Source organism: Rissa tridactyla, chromosome 1 (genome assembly GCF_028500815.1).
Source record: "Rissa tridactyla isolate bRisTri1 chromosome 1, bRisTri1.patW.cur.20221130, whole genome shotgun sequence".
NCBI classification, from domain to species: domain Eukaryota; kingdom Metazoa; phylum Chordata; class Aves; order Charadriiformes; family Laridae; genus Rissa; species Rissa tridactyla.
Window position 1 is genome coordinate 134,754,657 of NC_071466.1, and position 20,380 is coordinate 134,775,036.

Sequence of the window (20,380 nt, forward strand, 5' to 3'; positions counted from 1 at the left end):
TTTCCTGTAGAACTCAGAGGAAGGAATATGTGCATGCTGAATTTCCCCACCCCAGCCTTTTCCAGGCTTTACCTATAAGCAAGAGGAGCTGAGAAGGCATCAATGTCACTCCACCAAAATACTCACTTTTGCACTCAGAGGTAAATCTTAGAGCGCAGTCTTGACTGAGGGCTGCCTGTGAAAGCTATGGAAGAAGCTTCACCGGTCAGTTTAAGTGCAGGATCCTTTGTGCAGTTTTAAATGGGAAGTTACTTTAGCTTTAGGGAAGCAGAATCTAGCCCAGAAATCTCACTGTGCAATACATTAGATAATTATTATTAATTACAGTTAAATGCAAAGCATATATTTCACCATTTTATGATGAAGAGTATTTCCTAAAATGTCAATAAAGTTTAAAAAGAAACGGCTTGGTTCGTTTATTAAACCGTGTGAGTTAATTTCCAGTTGCTGCTTATTTTAAGAAAGTAAGAAAGAATCTGCAGCATCATAAAAATACAGTTTCTGTTTCTTATATTTTCTTCTCATAAAAAAGGGGGAAAGAAAAAAATGTGAAAGAGCTTAGAGCTAGGGTATTTGGTTTGAGGATCAGTTGAATATTTCAATTTTGTCTGTAGCACTAATTATAGACCTGATTATTATATAAATATTGTTTCATATTAGTTCTATGGCCACACTTCTAAATTTAGAATTAATCTTTTTTTTTGATGATGTAGTTTCAATAATAAACATTATGATCAAGTCTAGGTGTAAGTTACAGTATTAAAATGCCTCCATTTTAAGCACTCGGTGGAATCACTGTTACTGCTCTGCTATGGCTTAGCTAGCCTGCCTGTAAAAATGAAGATTTATTTTTATGTGGCTTGAACTAAAACGACTGATTTTTGATGTGTGCTCACCCTTAACTATTAACATTGTGTGCAATGGCAGTTTAAATGTTTTATTTTCAAATAAACAGGCAAATGGACTGTTATTTCTATAAATACTAACAGGATCATGCCCAAGCGCTGGGATTTTTCAGCCTGGAGCAAGAGGAAACCACACGTTTTCTGTTTATTTTTGTGGGTTTTACTATTTTAAGTAACATCAAGCCTTGGACTAAAGATATTCTGACATTTCTGGTTACTTTGAAGGAAAAAAGTCTCAACAGTTTCTTAGCAAGTTAGGTTAACTTATGCTAAGTCACTGAGTGATAAAACAGTATTCTCTGTGACAACAATATAGGCAATGTCCTCCTGGACTTCCATCACCAAGTCTCTTGCAATGGAGCTCAAAAGAAACGTGTAGGAAGATGGTGGATGGAGGGCCTGCTCCTATGAACATGTATCCAAATCGACTCATATGCATAGTGCGATTAAGTGTGATTCTGCAGGGGTATTTGAGAACTGTCCCTGTCTCCTTAACTGAGAACAGATGTTGACAGTGACATCAGATGCTCTTTTCTCTCTTCCCCTGACCTCAGCTTTAACACACTCATGAAGGACAAAATGCCAAGGTTCTTGTGCTGCCTTTGGAACAGTAAAACCTGAGCATCTGCTGTACGGTTTAGACCGGTGCACTGCTAAGTGTCGTTTTGGTTTTCCTTTGGAGCTGGCTGCTTATGTTTTGAAGGGGCAGAAATGGACAGTTGTCTGGGTTTTTTTTTTGCTTGAGCAATACCTCTGCATCTTTTGCTTGGTTTCACTAAGTAATAACCAGTTGATTATCTGCAAGTAACAAAGTACTGCTTGAGAATTTTAACTGGCTTATTGAATAGACAAATTCAGACACCATTAGATGACCAAAGTTCTACAAAAATATCAGACTGTCATTTGAAACCGAAGGCTTTTTGCAGCCCAGAGTTGTTCCTCTAAATCTCTGGTCAGTTTGAAACAGTTTGACCTCTGTATCTCATTTCTTTTCAGTAATAAATCCCCCTAATAAATAGAGAGAAAAATGATTGAAATAGGTAAATACAGAAAAATTAGGGAAGGAGAAAGCTAATGAACTCAGTTGCAATCACTATGCCAGTATTGCCTTAACTTAAAAGTATTGATTAAATAACTGAATATTTACATCTTGTACTGGAACCACTGAAGGCAAACGATGCATTGCAAAGCAAACAGAAGCTGACCTTTGCACGTTTTCCCATCGGGCTGCAGGGTAAATCCAACCGGGCAACTGCATCGTACCCCTGTCGCGGTATCCTTGCAAGTCCGATCACAGCCTCCATTATTGACAGCACATGTTTCTGCAGAATGAAAGAGAGAGAGAGAGAGAGAGGGAGAAAGGGAGTGTAATGAAATGTTCTGGGGGAGGGGAGAGGCACCGACTCTTTGGGGCAATATTACAACATTATGAAAGCAATCTAAATTTAGGCAAGCCAACTGAAGCAAGCTCTCAAGGTCATCAGGGCCCACGTACTGGTTTTGACTAGTAAATCATTTCCACAAGTCATGATTTCTTGCTCCCCCCAAACTGGTGTTTTTATTCATTATATTTAGTTAGTGCTTTTGAACTGTCTTAGACAATAGGATGGGTTATTACATATGAAACAAGTTTAAAAAGAAAAAAAAGTGATTGCCTTTAAAAGCAGAACCAAACACTCAGTCTGTTTCGTATCAGTCAATGTCTAGCTCAAGCTTTTTAAGGTTCATTTTTTTAAATGATGTTGTAGGCATAATGAACTTTAAAAAGCAGTAGAAAGCAAAGCAGAGTGCTAGACTTGGAACCAAGAATTTCAAATCCTTAGTTAAGAAAGAGTTAATGGAAAATGAACTACATATATCACTTTGACAAGAATCTACATGCCCAATCTGTTCTTACTGAACTACAAGCAAAAGGCATCTGGGTTTTGTCCACTTAAAGCTTTTTGCAAATTGAAAGGAGTTTGGAGTGGGTGGGAGGGCATAATTGAGGTCACTGAACCCATTCCAAGCTGTGTCATTGAAATTTCCCAGTGCTTGTAGTATGCAGAAGGGTGGCTGGGCAAACACAGGCAAGGGAAAGCTGCAATACTTCTGAGCTTTTACAACAGTGGGCAATGACTATTAGGTACCACTACATTAAAAAAAAGTCTTCAACTTCATTACAGAAAAAGCAAAAACCCCTCCCTCATTGCCATTATTTTCTGTTACTCGTGTGTGCACATGCGCACACCATACACACATATACACACACATACCCACACACACATCCATAAAACAGATAAAAGGCAAGTGAAATGATTAACTTTGCTTTGATCCAGAGAATAGAGTGGATGTAAGGATGCCAATTTAGCACGTCAGTTTGAACTGTGCATTTATCTGAAAAGTATTTACTTCAGAGAGCAAGTCCTTTTAATAGTATCTTTTTCAGTTGCTCTGGCTTTGATTAAATTAAAATACCCCCCTGCCCCTCAAGACTGCCATTATTCTACTCGGCTCACCTCATTCTGGCTTTCCCTAAAGAGGCTTTGTCATTACTTACTCAGATTTACAGACTCCTATTGCTGAATATTCACAGTCTGTGTCACAATTGTACCCTGTGGACAAGGTCTGACAATAAGCTATAGGATATGCTAATCAGGAATTGCCTTAGAACAGTACATTGATCAAAAATTATTTACATAGGACAGAAAAGGCTTTATCTTTCAATTGACTAGTACTAAAAGATTTTTATTTTAAAGTAGCCTCAAGATGAACTTAGACTGGCCCTTCAGAGGGACTTCACTGCTTCAAAATAAGAGAAAAAAAGTGTAACTTTTTTTTTTTTTTTCTTTTTGCACTGGCACAGACCTCTACATCAGTTGTGGAATAAGCTGCTGGCACTTAAGAACAAACTGAGAGCAAGGGGTTGGGGCACACATGCATTAACAGCATGGGACAGAACTCTGCCGTCCATATATATTCAAACTCTACTAGATAGATTTTAAATTTTGTATGCCATGTGTGCTATGTAATAACATTGTGTAGAAGAAGCAATCAGTATACAAATGGATTTGCATATAACTGCCAGCAAGCACAGCTAACAAATGGATTAACATGTTTTCTAGAACAGCTTTCTGAAAATGGAACTGAGTCTGCAACTCCTTATTTTCGGGCGGAGATCTTGCTCACCTTAGGTACGACTTGCAGGACCTGAACCTAACTGTTTCAGTAATATAGTTCTGATTTTCATTTATTCCCCTGCGAAGGACTATTTTACACACTTAGAGACTGACACTGCAGCTTGAAGAAGCTTTCTGTAAATGACAATGCTGGCATTTCCATTTGTATATGAATGTGCGTGTGTGCCCTCATAGGCCAACACATCAAATGATTTTATGTTTCAGAGAAGGAAAAAAGTTTCAGGTCATTTAAAACTTTTTTATTTGGGTACAGTTACATGGTAGGATGATTTGCCAGGAGTAAAGAGTTAAGGTTGAAAAACAGGAAAAAGTGCTGAAGATGTACATTTGGCATGGCACTGCAAAGAGCAGTAAATCTTATGTTAGCAGATTAATTTTGGCATATGAAGAGTCCTTTATTGCAGTTCATCAACACGAGATGAACATAAGCAGTAATATTTCTGCTTTCTGGATGACATCCAGTGAAAATGAATAGACACAATTTTTTTTTCCCATGGCATGGATGACTGGATCTATAGGGTAAGGGTCATTCAGTGAACAAGAGTTATTTCTATGTATAAATAGAGGGAATCAAGCCAGCTTTTCTTATTTTCACAGAGATTTAGTAAAACAAACCAAAAAGGATAAATACCCTTCAACTTTCCTGGTGACTCTAATACATGACGAACTTTAACAGAATGAAGATCCAAATGAGCAAGAGGACATCTGACAGTACCTCTAATGTTTTGGATAATCGGAGAGATGTACTGATGAAATTCCTTAAACTCAAGGTCATGAGAAAACATTGGTAAAAGAAAGTAAATGTGAATAGCAGAATGTGGGAAAGAGTACTATGAGCTACTTCAAATAAAATAGCTGAGGCCTATATACAACATAAACTAAAGTGTGTCACCACCTGCGTTTCTCTTAGAAATGACTTCAAGTCATTCTTCACCGCACCACTATCAAACTTTACTATATATTTGAAATGCAAATACAAGTTTTAGGTCCCATATAGAGACCAGAAGCAAATTACTTATTTCAAAGCTATCACACTGGAGAAGCTATACTTATATGGAAGGTAAAGAACAGATATTCAAAATTTGGTTCAGATCTTCATGGTGACATTGATCCTGCAGATAATTTTCCAGCATTTTTTTCTCTGTGAAAGGCAACCTCAGCATATTTATTCCTTTTTTTTGTTTTGTTTCAGACTTTTTGGCATGTTTCTGATAGTTTTTGTTCTACGAGGGAGCAGGAAAAGAACTGGAAGACACAAATAAAGCAGTGTCACGTAACTGATATTTAGATTCCTTTTGAATTATGATAAAGCTCATCCTTTGAAACTATTAGACTTTACTGTGAATTTGAAGTGATGTTTGCAGCCCCACTTGCATCCTTATTGAATTCCCACCAGAAAACTCAGACAGAAACAGGGATGTAAAGAAACAGACATCTATTTACATAAGGCAGTCTGGGACAAGCTTACATTGTGTTTTTCCACTGTAAGCTCCTACTTCTGGAACAACCTTTCATGTACCTGCTCCCTGCATCTATAGAGAAGAAGTAACCAAAATTACCAACATGCTATATTTATGGTTTACTCAACTAGGACATTTATTGTTTTAACAACTGTCCGTTGCACTATGGGACATGCACAGCTTCTGGATATTAAAATATCCTATTGAAAGGCATAAACTTGAGCTCTTGGTCCTTCAATACCAGATTGGGAATGTTGACTAGTTTACCAGGTGGTTACGTGGGTATTCAGCCCTTTAATATGTCACTTCAGTGTCTGCAAGGGTTTAGCAGTGAAAGATTAGTTCTCCAGGTTCTAGTTCTGAAGTTTTTGAATTGAAGCAGAATCTCTGCCAGGTGGCAATAGAGACTAACAACTTTCTTTAAGAAGACTGACAGCAGACAGGATTTATTTGGCTTTCAATACTATTAAATGCCTGAAACTTTGAACACATGTGTCATGGTTTGGGAACATTTCTGAAAACCTAAATTTCAGCTTTTTTTATGAAAGAGGTAAACACAACCATTCAAAATGTAAGCTTCTATTCAAACCTGGTTTTTGGAAGTGGCCAATTATTTCATAAAACCATTAAAAAATTGCCTTGGAGACATGTGTCTCCAAAATCTGTCTCCAATTTTTGTGACTTTGTTTTATCCCTATGATCAAAAGAGCATGACGTGATTTTAAGGGTATTGCTCAAAATCAGGCAAATTTTGGCATCTTTATTATTCACTTTGGCAGCCTGGGTCAATTTGAACTAAGATCCAAAACAATATTTTAGGAACTGCGATATGGTGCAAAGCAGACCAAACTTATACAGGTCTATGGGACTAGAAGAGATACATCTGAAGATCATACAGTAATGTATGTCTTAGCGAGGTCGCTCTCTATAATCTTTGATAAGTCATGAGGACGAGGTAGGGTTCCTGATGACTGGACAAGCTAAACACCAAGAAAGGTGAGAGAGGGGATCTGGGGAACTAGTGGCCAGCCAGCCTCACATCAGACCCCTGTAAGTTTATGGAGCAAATCATCCTGGAAGCCATTTGCAAGCACATGAAAGACAAGAAGATGACTGGGAATGGCCAGCACCAACTTAGTGAGGGCAAATCATGTTGGATTAATCCAACAGCCTTCTGCTATGACACGACTTACATTGTGGATAAGGGGAGAGCTGTGCATGTTTTTCACCTTAAGTTTAGCAAGTGCTTTGACATGGTCTTCCATAGTATCCTTGTGGGCACAGTGGTGAGACACAGACTGGGTAACTGGACAATACAGGGAGTGGAAAATCATCTGGACAGCTGGACTCAAAGGACTAAATCAGTGGTACAAAGTCCAACTGGCAATCTGTCACTTGAGCTATCCCTCAGCCTCAGCTACTGATATTAGGGCCAATAATGCCTAATGTCTCTACTATCAACCTGGACAATGGGATAGATGGCATTTGCTGCAAATTTGTGGATGATACCAATTTCAGGGAGTGGTCAGTACACTGGAGAGCTGGGCTGCTATGCAGAGGGGCCTTAACAGCTTGGAAATAATGGCCTGAAGGGGACATTATGAGCTTCAACAAAGGCAAACCCAAGTCCTGCACGTATGGGAATAATCCCATACAACAGCACAGTCTTAGATTTGACCAGCTAGAAAGCATTTTCAGAGAAAAACCCACGCTCCCTGGTGGACAAGTTGAATGAAAGTCAGCAGTGTTTCCTTACGGCAAAGAAGGCCAACAACATCCTGGCTTGTATTAGTAAGAGTAGTAGCAGAAGATCAAAGAAGTGACCCTACACCACTATTTGGTGATTTGAGTAACAACATCTGGAGTGCTGTGTCCAGTTCTTGGCACTCCACTGCAAGAAAGGCATGGACATACTAGAGCAAATTCAGTGGAGGTCTACTAAGATCATGTTTAGGGGGCTGGAGCACATGATGAGGCTGAGAAGCTGAAAGTGGTTCAGCCTTTACAAGAGAATGCTCAGACGAGACTTTATTTCTGTCTACAGCTAATTAATGGGACAGTATAAACAAGACAGAACAAGACTTTTCTTAGAGGTGCACAGTGGAAGGACACGAGGCAACAAATAGAAGTCAGAATATGGGAAATTCCAGCTTGATACAAAGTAAAAATTTTTCACCATGAGAGTTTTCAAACACAGAAATAGGTTCCCAGGGAGGCTGTGAAATGTATGCCCTTGGAGATATTCAAAACTCAACTGGACATATCCCTGAGCAACCTGGTGTAGTTGTCCTTTCTTTGAGCAGGAAGTTGGATTACGTGAACTGCAGAGGTCCCTTCCAACTTACATGAGTCTATGATTCAATGAAACTGATTCACGTATCACAATAATGGAGGGGAAGAGGGAGAAGGTAAGTACCATAAACACAGCAAGCAGCACATCAAAGTCAAGGTCACAGTTCATGTCTACTCAGTATCCTATTCAAGCTCAAGATCTCTTTGGAATCTGATACACTTGTATCGTTGATACACACCCGATGCATTTAGTATGGCCAATGATATCAAACTAGGAGGAGCTGGAGGATCCAGCTCAAGGATAGAGGCCTTACAGAGAGATTGTGATTGATAGACTGCAGAGCTGGGCAATCAACAATTGTATGAAATGGAACAAGGGCATGTGCCAGATTCTGCATCTGGGATGGGGTAATCCTGCTTATGCATATAAACTGAGGGACAGAGAACGGAAAGCAGCCCTGAAGAAAGAGATCTGGGGGTCTGGGTGGATGGCTAGTTGAATATGAGTCAACAGTGTGCCCCGGCAGCCAAAAGGGCCAGTTATGTCCTGGGATGCATCAAGCACAGCATCGCTAGCCAGTTGAGGGCTGCACTGGTGCAGCCTCACCTTGAGTACTGTGTGCACTTTTGGGTGCCTCAATATAAGAAGGACATAAAACTATTTGAATGTGTCCAGAGAAGAGCAACCAAGATGGTGAAAGGTCATGAGGGCAAGACTTAGGAGGAGCAGCTGAGTCACTTGGCTTGTTCAGCTTCGAGAAGAGAAGGCTGAGGGGTGACCTCATGGCAGTCTACAACTTCCTCAAGGGGAGCAGCTGAGGGGGAGGTGCGGATCTCCTCTCTCTGGTGACCAGTGATAGGACATGAGGAAATGGCATGAAGCTGCATTAGGAGAAGTTCACATTGGACATTAGAAAAAGATTCTTCACAAAGAGAGTGGTTGGTCACTGGAACAGTCTCCCTAGGGAAGTGGTCAGGGCATCAAGCCTGTCAGAGTTCAAAGGAGCATCTGGACAATGCTCTTAGTCATATGGATTAGTGTTCGGTAGTCCTGCAGGGAGCAGGGAGTTGGACTCAATGATCTTTATGGGTCCCTTCCAACTTGAGATATTGTATGATTCTATGATATTTCCAATAGGAAATGCTCATGTTCGGAAAGTTGGAGCATGGAAGTACAGAACTAAATTTCTTCCCTAGCTTCCCATAAGCTGCAATTACTTGCGCTGAAGCTCAAAAGAAATCTTGTGACAGACTGGTCTCCTCATTTAAAATAGATGCAGTATTTCCTATACTCGTAAGTTCTTTTCAAATTCATTAGCACACATGCTCTATACATGAAAAATAGCATTGTTTTTATTGGTACCAATAGTACAGAAATTACTACCAACAGTATACTGAAATTAAAAGCAAGACTTGACACTCCCCACTCTTAATTTACTTTTTGCCCTGACAATATTTATTCCTCTGTAAATGTAACTTTTTACAGGGATAAGAAAATTTCATCTTTTCTATCTACTCTTAAATTCCTTTAGATCAGCGTAACATGCAACAGGATTAATATGAAAAAGCATTATACAACAGACAGGTTGGTGTCTCTGTTTTGTCTTAACTAAGGTCAGTCATTTTGGATTGACTTTCATTATGTTCCACTTAAAAAATGAATCCCATGACCTCTGGAATGTGTGCATATACCTGCACCTATATGCAAAACTCCAATCTCAGTCAACCTGCTAAAACATTTGATACACTGTTCAGTGTGATAAAAATTTGCTTAAGATAGCTTAAATTTTCAAGTTATTCTCTTAAAAGTTAAAAAGATTAAAAAAACCTGAAGATGCTGTACCTTGGTATAAGGAATGAAACGGACAATTAACAAAGTGATCAATCGTGTTTCTAAGAAGACCTAAACCAAAATAAACTTCTTTGGGGTGTAGGCAAGAAATTAATTTCAGAAAGAGGCAAGCACTCTCTTTGCACTGTAAAGGTATAATCCTGCCCATCACACAAGAAGGCTGAGCGGTCTGGCAGTCACAAAGAGCCCGCAGGAAAAGACATGGAATGTAACTTGGGCTTGTATTATTACTGTCTAAAAGGAAGATGCCATTTTGCAGTCACTGTACCACTGTGCAGGCCACTGAGATACCAGTCAATGTAGTGTATTTCTACCACGTTGACCTGTGCTACTGTATCCAGAGCAAGATAAAAGACAGAGGAGTGCTATGTGGACCTCAGCATGAAGGAAGACGATCTTAATTTCATGTTATGCCCAGAATGTCTAAAAAGTATAGAAATATTGCGCTAGTGATCAATGTCACTTCCCTTTGTCTGATCAATATGCAGCTCTATCACAAAGGGCCTTTAAGTGACAACGCATAAAAGCAAAAGTCAGTCATCTAGCATCCAGGTGTTTTCTTTGGATATATGGAGAAGTGATTCTCTAATCTTTTCTGTTACCCAGCATAGTAGTCTGCAGTCAACAGGATCCAGAAAGCCCTATTTGTTTTCCAACTCTTGTTGATCATAACACAATGATTGGAAAGAGCAGAGAACAACTGTAAACGAAAGAGCTCTTTTCAATAATGTACATATAAACATGCAAAGAAGCCTTAGCGGAAGATCAAAAGTGGCCAGCTACATGGAAAAAAAAGAGAAATCATATATAGCCTCAAGTGAAAATGGAGAGGGAACCCACTTAAGTCATCACCTCCATTCAAGGAAGTCTTGCAGTAGCTGCTGTGTTGATCATTCATCTCTAGGAGAGGCATGAGAGGGACAGTTAATGGCAACTTCTTCCACAGAACAATTTGTTCTTGGAAGAAATGAAATGAAAATATCCTTTATAGCTAATGATCACCATCTCCTCTGAATCAGAGAGGAAGGTTAGACTGACCTCCTGTCTTAAGGCCTTGTGCAGAGGAAAAGGATTTCCTGCAGCAAGAGGTAGGCAATAAAAGATTAGGTTTGGTCACATCTGTAGGTTTATGACAGCAAACTCCAAAGACAGTGAAATCTATACACTGCAAAATGTGCAGTGTGTGCCCTCTTTTCTCACTAATTAACAGTAATTAGTAATTAGTAACTGCTTTAAAGGTAATAGCTGTTGGAAACATGGAAGGGCAGGTTTGTGCTGATTCTCAAATTTAAAAGGCCATTGAGGTATTTAATGCTGTCCAAAGACACAAATCTGGGCAATGTCTGACTTTAGGACAAAAGGGAGACGAAGAGATAGCAGTCCCCCAAAACAAAGAATGTTTTCTAAATTTCCTAAATTTCTGTAAACCATTTAAGTTGACAGGGTAAGCAGTAAGTACAGCTGAAAGCAAGACATGAAAGGGGAGAAATGCTTGTTTTCCCTACCTAGTTCCTATAATTGGCCAAGTGATAACACTGACTTTAACTGGCAAGTCAAAGCAAACTAGCAATTGAACTTCCTTTCATTTGGAATTCATTTGCAGTAGCCTAAAGCTCACTGGGGTCAGCAGAAAAAGGGTGGTTCGTCTTTGCTCACAAAATATGTAGCACATTAGAGAAGCTTATTTTGAGCCAACTTTTATGCCAGCCAAAGAACAATTAATGATGGAGGAGTCTGGAGCTCTGAATTTAGAGTATCTATCAGGTCCTATCAAGCAGGTCATAGCCCAAGCAAAGTTATCAGTACTTTAATACTCAGAGGGTAATCATATCTACTTCTACACTTGGTCTGAATTTTGCACAAGACCTGAACACAGTATCTTATGCTCAGAATAACTGTCTTAAATTCAGGGCTTAGACACATGAAACAAGTCAATCTTGATGTAACTGAAAGCTAAAGGTTGAAAGTAGAAAGGCAGCTTTACAGCACCCACTGTTTTAGCCAGTGCGTCTGTGAGGTATATGGGTTACCTTAGACCTTTTTTTCCTAATGAGGTGCCTGTGAAGTAATATTGCCTGGCAACTGGAGTGGCAAAAGGGGTTAAACTACCAGCAATCTCTGTTCCTCAGCAGATGTGCTGTAACTAAAGCTGTTGTAAACTGCTATTGCATCTGAACCAAGAGGTAACCTGTTTACCTATCCTAAACACATAAAAATGAGTTGATTTGTCTGCATTTAATTCACAGTGAAATAAAAAGTGACTCTCCAGGCTATGCGTACAGGACAGGAAAACTTATATATTGGAACAAGTGAGGAAAGACTAAGGATATCTGTGAAAGCAAGCCAAATATCTGGCAATCGGTAAGTATGAATGCTGAAAAGCTGAAAAATGCCCTGTTAATGCTTATCACCTTGATAGCTATCACAAGAGTTGCTGTTCTCTCCTCATTTGCTTTATGCCCTGCACCGATTCCCAACAGATTTTGGGAGAAGTGAAATGCAGAACTAGTCCTAGATAGTGCACACAGGATATCAGTGAGTGCTATCTTAAATTTAAACTGGATTTAAGTAAGATTTCAAAGGAAACTTCCAGGAATTGGGTAATTCTTTTAAGAAGGAAAAAAGTACATACTCATGATTGTTTTTATTTTGAGAAGGCCTAATCTTAAACCATTAATTGCCATCATCTGTAATGATTCTTTGCATCCCTGTGGCATTTTGAGCCCTCATAAAGACCAACACCAGGACTCCATCGTGCCAACTTCTATTAAGTCACAGTTATGAAACAGTGACGATGTTAAGGTATTAGAGCAGTTCTGTGGGAGAGCCAGATCCTGCTCAGCTGAGTGGTACTGGCTCCCTCACCTTCAAGAAAGCTGAACTCGTTCAGTTTAATACGAAAACTATCTGGAAACAAATTAGCCCATAGCTTGTATTTCCTCTCCTCTCACACTTGAAAATGCTCTTTGTTCAGTCTAGCTCAAAGGTAGCCTATGCTGACACCTCATCTGTTTCCTTCACGTTGGTATCGCAGCACAATCCCCACCAAACATAGCTCTTTCTGAATTCTACAAGGAGAAACTAAACACACAACTAAAATATCTGAATTTTCAGTTAAGTGAGAACTATGTTATTCTCATGCAAATTATGCTCTGTGGTGCTGAAAGGGTAGAGAAAGAGCATTCAGAAGAGTATAATGAAAGAAACAAATAGCTGTGAACAGATGAAGGAGAAACTGAAAGAGCTTCATATTCAGGGAATGAAAAAGGTGAGACAGAAAGGGTGACTTGCAGGATGTGGAATTCTTCACTCCGTTATGCTTGTCTCCTCATTTCCTTGCAATTTCATGATTGGTAGAATTTTATTTGCATCAAAATAGGATGAGAACTCTGCACTGCCACATACGGAATGTGTGAAGAAATGACTAGGTGAATCTTGCACTGAATCATGAATCCCGCAGCTCTCCTTTCAGAAAGGTTTGATTCCACTTCAGGGAACACTACATATTTAGCAAATGTCACTTGATAGATTGGATCAGGTGTTTTATAAGCACTGGATAAGTCCACTCTGGTCCCTTAAAAATGGCACTATTGGTTGTGATTGTGGTGCTTTTTTCTAAATAGAGAAGCTGCTTTAAAGAAAAACTGAAAAACTCTGAACATTGCGAAGGAGCATTATCTCCTGACCTTGGACAAATCCTTTCATTTAAAATGGAAAAGCAAAACAATGGGAGGTATTGGTAGGAATTCTGGATAAGGTCAGAGTCTTTATCATCAGCAAAGAAATGAAGAAAAGGGATTTTTACAGGAAATAGCACACCATTCACAAACTCAATGAATAAAAGTGACGATAACTCAAGATGAAAGGATCTGCCCTTGGGAGAGAGAGAATGCATGAATGACCTCAGGGATTCCGTTCCCCAGTTTTCTATGATTTCATAAAGCAAAGTAGAACTGACAGAAAGAGTTAAAGTGAGGTCTTGGTTTCATACTAACTGAGTTAGAGATCCTCCTGGCAATACACCTCTTAGTAATATGTTTTAAATGCTTTATTGATTAAAGCATAAAAAGATTGTGATACATAGAGAGCAGCACACTTGGCTTTCTGACAGTGAGCATTTCTAAGTCAGATAAAAATCACTCAGAGAAATAAAGACATATTTTAAGTAATTTGAAAGAATCCTAGGAGGCAGTACAACAAAGCTAGGAACTGAAGTACATACTGAAAAGGTGCTCTTAGCTTAAAGTGACCCTCGGTGGGCTGTAACTATGATAGAAGTTAATTGCTTTGGAAGAACACTTGGAAACAAATACTAGCTTGTCCATCTCCCTGCCCTTCAAGACAGAAAACCGGGAGTAGGGTCACCTAGAAACTCTCATTTTAAAAGAGAATCAAAAGTGAAGTCTGCAGAATCCATTTTTAATTCACATTAGAATAAAACAACCTTAGAATAAACAACCATTTAGAATAAAACAAGACTTTTGGAAAATTTCTAATGGAAAACCAGAGTTCATAGCACTCTTTATTCCAATGACTTGGTAATTAGGGCACTACATGCCATGTTAGAAACCCAGGTCTCGTTTTCTATTCTTTTATGCTTATTGAAACTGAAGAATCCCAAGGCCTTACCAGGCTATCAATCATCACTACTGGCCCCAAGGGTAGACCACCTTCATGAAACAATAATGAGTTAGTCTGACTTTACAACACAACATTTCCCCTGAACATGGGTGGCAAATCACCATGAAAGTGTCTTCGGTATAATTTCCTCACATTTCAAATGAATGTTCTAACCAGACTGCCATGTACATTCTATCTCTCTATTTCTGAAGATCATTCCAGGCAAAAGCACTGTGGAAACCAGAGTCTTCCCACAAAACTTACTGGCAAGAAAAAAGAAAGGCTTTTGCCAGAAAAGTCTCATCAGATTAAAGGACTTCTTATGCAAAGAATGCACAGCTTCAGTAAGTTCTGCACCACAGAGTCCTGAAATCCAGAAAATGGTGTGTTTCCATAGGAACTACACAACCATTGTGTCTTTTATACAGTAATTCAAGATCGAGGTTTGTCTTTGGAGAAGTTACGCACAGTGAACCACCAGAGGAGTGATCTTTGGATGACTGAAAGAATGACCAAAGAAGGTTTCCATATTGATATGATGTCATTTTACACACAGTTGGAGAAAATCACTTTAATTATGAGACTCTGGTAATTCTAGTTAACTTTGTAGATTCTATTTTCCTGTAATCAAGAGAGAGCTGTATGTCTCTGCTGAAAAAAAAACAGTGATTCAGAGTAAGTCCTGAAATTCCTAACAAACAAAACACTGGAGGCAACAGCTTGGGTCAGGTAGGCACAATGAAATAGAAAGTCCACAAGAACAGTTACTCTATGATTTCAAAAACATAAGCCATAACACCCCCTTGCTCTTCTACCAAGTAGAACCAAGTCTTCAGTAGAAAAGATTACAACCCTCAAATTTGCAATGTGTCATAGGGAGAGGCAGAAATAAAAAGAAGACTGCATACTAGAGAAATTAGAAGAGTTTTTATCTGTTATTCACATGTATGTTTGCACAGGGCACAGATCCTTGCAAGTTAAGACCTGAGATTTTTTAGCCTTAAGATCACACAGTCCTGCACCACCAGTTCTTCTCAGCTCTGGAATCCCAAGAATTTCCAGGTGAACTAGGAGAAAGAAGGGGAGAAGGGTAGCTGACCATATGTGCATGAATGTGCATATGGACAATGCTTCTCAAGTAAGTGACCTTGCTTTCTCCTCCCATGATTATCAATATGAAGTCCACACACTGGGTGTGTGCCCTCTGTAGTCCCTATTTAATGCAAGCTACCTGAAGGAGGATCTTGATTCATCAGAAACAGGGAATGTAGAGGACAGCTCTGCAAAGACCTACATAATGCCTGGAAGCCTCTGTGAGGGGCAACTGCAGAACCAAGGATGGTGCTTCAGATGGCCTTTCTGCCTTGAACTCCTGGGGAGTATGTTCAGCTCACATCTAATGGTTCTACCTCTGCTCATTAACCATCAGGCCTGACACAATCTGTTACCTGCAGTGATAATCTGGGGTGGAAAAAGCTATAACTAAGTACCTTTCTACCACTGAGGCAATCAGATGAGGGGTGCTCCTAAAGGATCTACTCCCACACAAATAAAGGATGCTTGATGTCCAGGGCGAATAAGGCAGGCTAAACCTTAGATGATTGTGGTTTAGGAAAATATACCATATGGCTGATTACTAAGCTCAGATGACTCAAGATATATAAAGTTTGGTACCACATTAGTTTCAAGTGGGTAAACCTAACGTAAGAAGAATCAGCTCCAAAGTTTAAATCTGTCTGACTATTTAATGTAACATGCTAAAATGTTTGCCTTTGCTGCAAATGTAGTAAGTCGTGACAATAAGCTCAAATTGTGGTGTTTTTTTTTTAAATATGATGTGAGCAGCTCATTAAAATCCATTGTAGGTACTGGGCTAAAAATCTTCGGAAATCAAAACAGCTTTGGCCAGGCCAGGATAAACACAGTTACCTTGGCTGATGTTTCTAGGTACCTTCTAGAGGCACGCAACTGGATGAAAGAGCTGACCAGCATACAGAGAATGGCCTGTCATGAAAGTGGCCAAAGCAGGACCTGCACTTGTCATCTACTAGTCTGAACTGGCTCTGGCTATCTGCTACGATGTTTGACATCCTTGGAGTTGAACTGACAGTGGAAGTACACTTTCCAAAGCAAGTGCATGTTAAGTCAAAAAAAGAGAGATGATTCTGTCCCATATAACATGCAGTGATGTTCTCTGTCATAAGCTAACCCATGGGAGAAATGCCCCAAATTGCCATTTCCACAGCTCACATCTCTAGTGATTACTGCAGAGAGGTCTTAGTGGAGTGCACACTCGGCTCTCCAGGCATGTAGCTTGGCGCTCATTATAAACAGGTTGGAGGCTACGAAAAATGGAAGAGGAGCCATCTGCAGAAGCCAAATGATTCTTGCCACAACAGAGGAAAATGCAGAACTAGTGAAAATACTACCTTAATCACTGGTTCTGTGTCATGACTATAGACAGACCAAAGCCCTGACTGTAAGCCACTCTTAGGAAAACAGGGATGGAATGTAATATATTACATACACATATAGGTACACATATAACATGTCCCAGCCTGGCAAAGCTGGTCCTTGTTGGTGTGATTTTCCAAATGACTTGAAGTGCTTCCTACACTACACTACAGAAACAATCTAGGCTGAGGTAAACTTTAGCAGTAACAAAGTCCAGGGCAGTTCCAATGCACCCTACAGTTTATACAAGCACTTCAATTGACAGGAAAATAATTTGTAGGGATCTTGGGAGCCAGCTTCAAGGGAAGGGAAGAGAATTACATTCCTGTACCTGATGTGGGCTGCAAATAGCCTTACTGACGACACAAGAAGTCAGTGTCCAATGGCAAACCCTTACGCTGTCCTGACACACAATGAGTTGAACGTGTCCTGTGAAGCAATGAATTTCTGTGTAGAGTTTGGGTTTCTGAAGACACTTGTAGTGATGGTATTACTGCCATTTGCACCATTATCCTGGCCTTAAATATGCAAAGGAAATTACCGTGTTTCCTTAAGTTCAAGATGGGCTCAACGTCCTGTTGCTCTTTGCTATACTGAAAAGAACTTTGTAAAACTCTCTTCTTGCGACAAGAAGGAACAAACTTTAGATCTTCTAGCGCCAGAGGAAGAACATTTTGTTGCCGAAGTGAGTTCTTACAGCAGTGATCTCTGGAAAGAATGGAAAAGGTGCATGGAAGGTGAGGGAGAGAAACATGGCCTTTGCAGTTGTTGTGAAGACACTTGGGTTCAAGCCCAAATGAACCTGATGCATTTGGCTACTAAAGAGCATAGGGAGGGACATGAAACACGATGAGAAATGGGTCAGGCTCACCTCTTCAAAAAGTGCTGATCAGAGGGTAAGATCTAAGAAACGCACTGGATAGAACATCATGGTTGTGTCGCTAAAGCACCTTAAAGGTTCATGCAGTCGAGTAAGGTCTGTGATGATAACAATGTAGCAAGTGACCACACTTTTAAAGACAATATAAAAAATATATAATAATTTTTTTTGATGCTAAGAGTTGATGTAAAGACTATCCAAAGAGCAAGGCATTACCTTTGAAAAGGAGATGATGACTTCTTGAGTCTGAAGACCAGACAGTGCTGCAGTTCTGGTTCCTCAAAGAGGAATTTTTCAGCTGCCTGTCACATCTTTGTAAGCAGTTGACTTATTTGTACTGAGGCAGCCCAGTGACATAACTGATGCTATAAAATCTATTTTTGTGTCCACAGTATCAAGCTCCATGTAAAAGAATTCCTCAGAATATCAACAGATACTGCTCTATAAAAACCCTGTAGCCTTTTCAAGCAAAAGACAGTGCCCAAGAAGAGAGTAATGCTAAGCCAGTGAGACTTGATAATTTATAATATAAATAACGATAAAGTGCTATACTACTGGATGACTCATCTTTGCAGTTGTAGACTGTGGGTCCACTGGACTTACGAATTTTATGCAGGGCTGCAATAGCAAAAAGAGATTTGGAAACTTGATACGTGAATACAAGCAGCTTCCACTGCTGAAGATGTGGCACTGGACAAAAGATTTTGCAGATATGTGTATTAGTAGGATTGAGTGGAAATTTGGTACTTCTAAAGTTGTATGCCCACACTAGAATGGTTTTCATCCAGGTAGACAGGGCATGATACATGTTACAAACTGATGCTGGATTTGGACTGAACAATATGTGAAATGCTTTAGCACACTCCTCTAATCAGGTAGGGCAGTCTCATGCTATGCTGCTATGACAGGAAAAACAGTCCTGGCAAATACATTCTTGTAAAGGTAAAGGAAAGGTCTCTGTGACTGTTCCTAAGAAATACACTGAAAATATTTTCAGAAAAAAATGTGTTGTACCATACAAATCAGAGATTTGAAGATAATTTTAAGAGCTGAAGGCAGTGCTCAACTAATTGCAAGATAAACTATAGCAGATATTTAAGACCTGAAGACATTGGTTGTGCCCTGGTTTTAAATGCTTGGATCTGTGCACTTCTGCAGGATGAACGTGCACTTTCCTTCCTAATCTACAGAATGTACATGGCTCAACGTCCAGTTTATAACACGCACCACAGAACTCTGGCAGATGGCAGAACCTCACCAGAAGCCCACCTGGAGTACAATTAAGGCTTTACTTCTTTCCACTCTGCAATGGCAACAGCCCAGGGGCAAGTGAAGAAAATGTAAATGAGCTGTATGAACAGCAATATGGCACAACATTCACTGATCCGAGAAAAGTAATTCAGTGTCATCTCTTGAATGAGAGTGCTCTTTACTCTGAATCCAAGTGTTTTTCTCTAAATAGGGGAGACAAAGGACAGCTGGAAGTCCTGGGGGTCCTTCTGAACCTTATGAAAAAAGTTGGATGAAAATTCCTAGTAATCATTGGATGGCTCTAAAGGAAGGCTTGTTGCAGATCATCAGAGAAGACCACTTTCTTGTCTGCCTCACAAGATCTAGATAAAATTGCACCTAACAGGAGGCAAGTAAGTGTATTTATCTACTTTCTCTATTTAAGATTTAGCCACATGTCACAGAACCGCACAATGACTAGGACACAGGCCCCTGTAAGAGTCAGTCTGAGCTACAGAGGTGGCCAGTCTTGCTGTAGCAAAATGACTGGCATAGGCAGTCATGTCTGACAGCAGTCCTGTTCTCCTAAAGTAATCTCATGCAAGCTCATTCTTAGGCTTGGCTGATATTAAGGGTTATAAAGATCATAGTCATTTTAATAGCATGCAGCAAATGACAGGGGACTAGAAATTATCATCTTGGGGCTTGCAATTGAAAGCATCTTTCATCAGACTGCTAAAATTACATAAAGTCATCTGCTTTTCCTACTCTCCTGAGACTGCCTGCAGGAGGGTCAAAAATCACAGTCCATTTACAAAAGCTGGTAACAAAGTTTCCTGAGGAGCCTTCCAGTACTTTCTAAAACAATTGTTTAGAAAGCATCTGAAGACACATGGAATTTCATGGAAATGCCGCTACGCTTCTGAAATGTAATAAGACTTCATTCAAAAAATAAATTGTGGATTTTCTGACCATCAGAAATCAGTAGAAATAAACAAGTAGAAAAGTCCCTAAGTAATAAGCTACCCACTCAGATCCCACTTACTAATTAAATTTCTTTTCAGCTCTAGTTAATGTTTTTCTAAGGAATCAGTTGTTCACACACGGCATGTCCATAAACGCTCAGCTTTTGGCTGATACCTGCTAATACAGGAGGTACTGAAGAGTTAAAAAATGTATTTTGCAAACTGTATTTCTAACTAAACCTATTTCTAGAGTCTATGTTCAGCTTGGAACTTGCAGACCTGGTGTAACTAAGAAGCTTGTTGCTAATTGTAACTTTTAAGTCTATTTGCCTGGACTCTTGTGAGCAGTGTGAGCTTATTTTCAGGTTGGATAAATACTTTTATCAGAGGGTGAGGCAGCAACGCAGTGCACTATGTTGCTTAGTCCCTCTAAACCATATTGTATATACTGTTAGTGGCTGGGAAAACGCACCATTTACACGTAGAGGATTGGATTTTCCAGTGGTCTAGAGGCCCTTTGCACGTTTTTTGCCTGAGTTCCTG

At 39.7% G+C, this 20,380-nt stretch overlaps 1 protein-coding gene across 7 annotated transcripts in view; it reads right to left on the reverse strand.

Moving 5' to 3' along the window:
• The window catches only part of SCUBE1 (signal peptide, CUB domain and EGF like domain containing 1), a 217,922-nt gene that overhangs the window by 77,048 nt on the left and 120,494 nt on the right, over positions 1 to 20,380 (reverse strand). For all 7 annotated transcript variants that reach the window (XM_054185747.1, XM_054185738.1, XM_054185731.1 and 4 more), the window contains one exon: positions 2,111 to 2,227. In XM_054185747.1, the coding sequence (XP_054041722.1) occupies positions 2,111 to 2,227 (117 nt within the window). The remainder of the gene's footprint in view (positions 1 to 2,110; positions 2,228 to 20,380) is intronic.